This window comes from Arachis ipaensis, chromosome B02, assembly GCF_000816755.2.
Source record: "Arachis ipaensis cultivar K30076 chromosome B02, Araip1.1, whole genome shotgun sequence".
Lineage (NCBI taxonomy): Eukaryota > Viridiplantae > Streptophyta > Magnoliopsida > Fabales > Fabaceae > Arachis > Arachis ipaensis.
In genome coordinates this window covers 100,898,001-100,900,997 of record NC_029786.2, presented here as the reverse complement: position 1 = coordinate 100,900,997, position 2,997 = coordinate 100,898,001, and the positions used below count along the sequence as shown (strand labels likewise).

Here is a 2,997-nt window from a genome sequence, read left to right as displayed (position 1 = left end):
TCATTCATGGCCTTAAACAGTGGCCCTCAGAGTCTCTCATCACAAGTGTTTACCAAGGAGCGTTTCATTCCAATCTCCAACTTCAGCTCTAACCCCTGTGCTGTTCTCAGGTGCTGTTCCCAAAACAATTTTTTTTTTACTACTTTTGTGTGTCACTGTTTTTGTTCATGTTCTCATAACCTATTTAATTCAGGGAGTTATGGTCTGAGAAGACAGATAATCATACAAGGGTTCAAGAGCTCCACCAAAATGAGAAACCCAGATCAAGGAATTCGTGTAAAAGAGCCAAAGACATGGCTAATCTCATCAATTATAAACCTTGGTCAAATCAGTTGCTGTCTTCATTCACTACCCTTCTTTCCAAAACCAATGTGCTTCAGACTTTATGCCATATCAAGGAACCTTCCAAGGCCTTTCGGTTCTTCAAGTGGGCACATGAAATGGGTTTCCCGCACAGTGCTCAATCCTACTTCATGATGTTGGAAATCCTTGGTCGTCAGAGGAATCTCAATGTTGCTAGGAATTTTCTGTTTTCCATTGAGAAAAAGTCCAATGGGGAAGTCAAGCTTGAGGATAGGTTCTTCAATAGCTTAATTAGAAGTTATGGTGAAGCCGGCCTCTTCAAAGAATCCATTAAGCTTTTTGAGACTATGAAGTCAACTGGTGTATTACCATCTGTGGTCACATTCAACAGTGTTTTGTCTATATTGCTAAGGCGGGGCCGGACCAATATGGCAAGAGCTGTGTACGACGAAATGCTTGGGACATATGGTGTCACTCCAGATGTGTACACATACAATATTTTGATCAGAGGGTTTTGCAAGAATTCCTACATTGAAGAAGGGTTTAGGTTCTTTAAAGAGATGATGAGCTTTGATTGCGATCCGGATGTTGTTACATATAATTCACTCGTTGATGGCTTGTGTAAAGCAGGGAAGGTTAGTATAGCGCATAACTTAGTGAATGGTATGAACAAGAAATGCAAAGATTTGAATTCTGATATTGTGACTTACACAACTTTGATTAGAGGGTATTGTATGAAACAAGAAGTAGATAAAGCATTGTTTATTCTTGAAGAGATGACTAGTAGGGGGCTAAAGCCAAATGTAATTACGTACAATACTCTGATAAAAGGATTATGTGAGGCACAAAAGTTGAACAAGGTAAAGGATATTTTGGGCCAAATGATGGGAGATGGGACTTTCATACCAGATACATATACCTTCAATATATTAATTCATGCACATTGTTCTGCAGGAAACCTCGATGAAGCATTTAAGGTGTTTGAAAACATGAAAAACCTTCAAGTCCCAGCAGATTCAGCCTCGTACAGTGTTCTGATTCGGAGTTTGTGTCAGAGAGGTGACTATGATGCAGCAGAGAAGCTGTTTGATGAATTATATGAGAATGAAACTTTGTTAAGTAATTATGGTTCCAAGCCGATTGCTGCCTCATATAGTCCTATTTTTCAATATTTGTGTGAACATGGGAAAACTAAGAAGGCTGAGAAGGTACTTAGACAGCTAATGAAAAGGGGAACACAAGATCCCCTATCATATAAGACCGTGATTATGGGGCACTGTAAAGAAGGAGCATATGAAAATGGTTATGGGATTTTGGTATGGATGCTAAGAAGAGATTTTGTTCCTGATTTTGAGATATATGATTGTTTGATTGATGGTTTTCTTCTGAAGGATAAGCCTCTTCTTGCAAAGGAGACTCTAGAGAAAATGCTAAAGAGCTCCTATAAACCCAAAACATCTACCTTGCATTCTATATTGGCAAGACTTTTGGAAAAAGGTTGTGTTCATGAGTCTACCTCCCTTATTGTCATGATGCTGGAGAGAAATATTAGACAAAATATAAACCTGTCAACTGAGAATTTACTGCTCCTTTTTGGTTCTGGACTGCGAGATAAAGCATTTCAGATCATTGAGTTGCACTATAAGAATGGATACCGTGTTAAAATAGAAGTGGTTCAATTCCTTTGCCAAAGAGGAAAGCTACCAGAAGCATGCAAGCTGTTGTTGTTTAGTATGGAACATCATAGAAATATTGATATTGACTTGTGTAATTCAGTTATTGCGGGCCTTTGTAAAATTAACAAGGTTTCAGAAGCATTTAATTTATGCTATGAATTAGCGGAGAAAGGTTTACATCAGGAACTGATATGCCTAAATGATCTGATAGCAGCTCTAGAGGCAGGAGGGAGATTAAAGGAAGCTGCATTTATATCGAAGAGAATGCCAAGAGTCGACCTAAAGTGAGTTAAATTCACTTCTTTTTCAGTCTTTTGTTCTCATCTGTTCCATTTTGATCATATATTGATAGCATAATAAGCTTCTGATGCTGCATAGTTATGTCTGTTTCATCTTTAGAATATTTTTGTTTGACACAAACAAAATTGATCTAAAACATTTGACAGATAAGGTGCTAGGGACAGTTATTTGTGGATGGTAGTTTCTGAGTGAATGTAGACCGGAGAAGCTTTTGCGCAGAAGCAGATAAGCCCAGTGTCCAATAGATCCATTGTAATGGCAAGTAACATTATACTTTACGCATTGTTCAGTTTCTTTTTCTTGATTAACCTCCTCATGTTAATTGTTGTAATCAAGCCAAGTTTGTGGCAGATATTAAGTTTTAAAACATATCCAATTTGTTGAAAACTTACTCCATTTCCGCTGTTGTGTTTACAGGTCTTCTAAAGTACATAGTGGTAGGACCTTTTTCTTTGTGAGAAGCCATGTCTGCTGTTTCTGCTGAGAGCCGAAAGGGTTAAGGTGATATTCTCTTCAAGATTGAAGTAGAACAAGATGTACTTATTTCCCATAATTTGGTGAAGTTAACTGGTATTTCCTAAAGTACATACCTTTTTCTTTGTGAGAAGCCATGTCTGCTGTTTCTGCTGAGAGCCGAAAGGGTTAAGGTGATATTCTCTTCAAGATTGTCAAGATTGAAGATGTACTTATTTCCCATAATTTGGTGAAGTTAACTGGT

At 37.8% G+C, this 2,997-nt stretch overlaps 1 protein-coding gene across 5 annotated transcripts in view; it reads left to right on the top strand.

The window, feature by feature from the left end:
* The window catches only part of LOC107627843 (pentatricopeptide repeat-containing protein At1g02060, chloroplastic-like), a 4,794-nt gene extending 2,274 nt beyond the window's left edge, over positions 1 to 2,520 (top strand). For 3 of the 5 annotated variants that reach the window (XM_021116351.1, XM_021116350.1, XM_021116349.1), the window contains exons 3-5: positions 21 to 110; positions 194 to 2,267; positions 2,426 to 2,520. In XM_021116351.1, coding sequence (XP_020972010.1) covers positions 294 to 2,267 — 1,974 coding nt within the window. In that variant the 5' untranslated portion in view covers positions 21 to 110; positions 194 to 293 and the 3' untranslated portion in view covers positions 2,426 to 2,520. Of the gene's footprint in view, positions 1 to 20; positions 111 to 193; positions 2,286 to 2,317 lie in introns of all 5 variants that reach the window. The other 2 variants (XM_021116353.1, XM_021116352.1) reach the window with 2 other exon arrangements.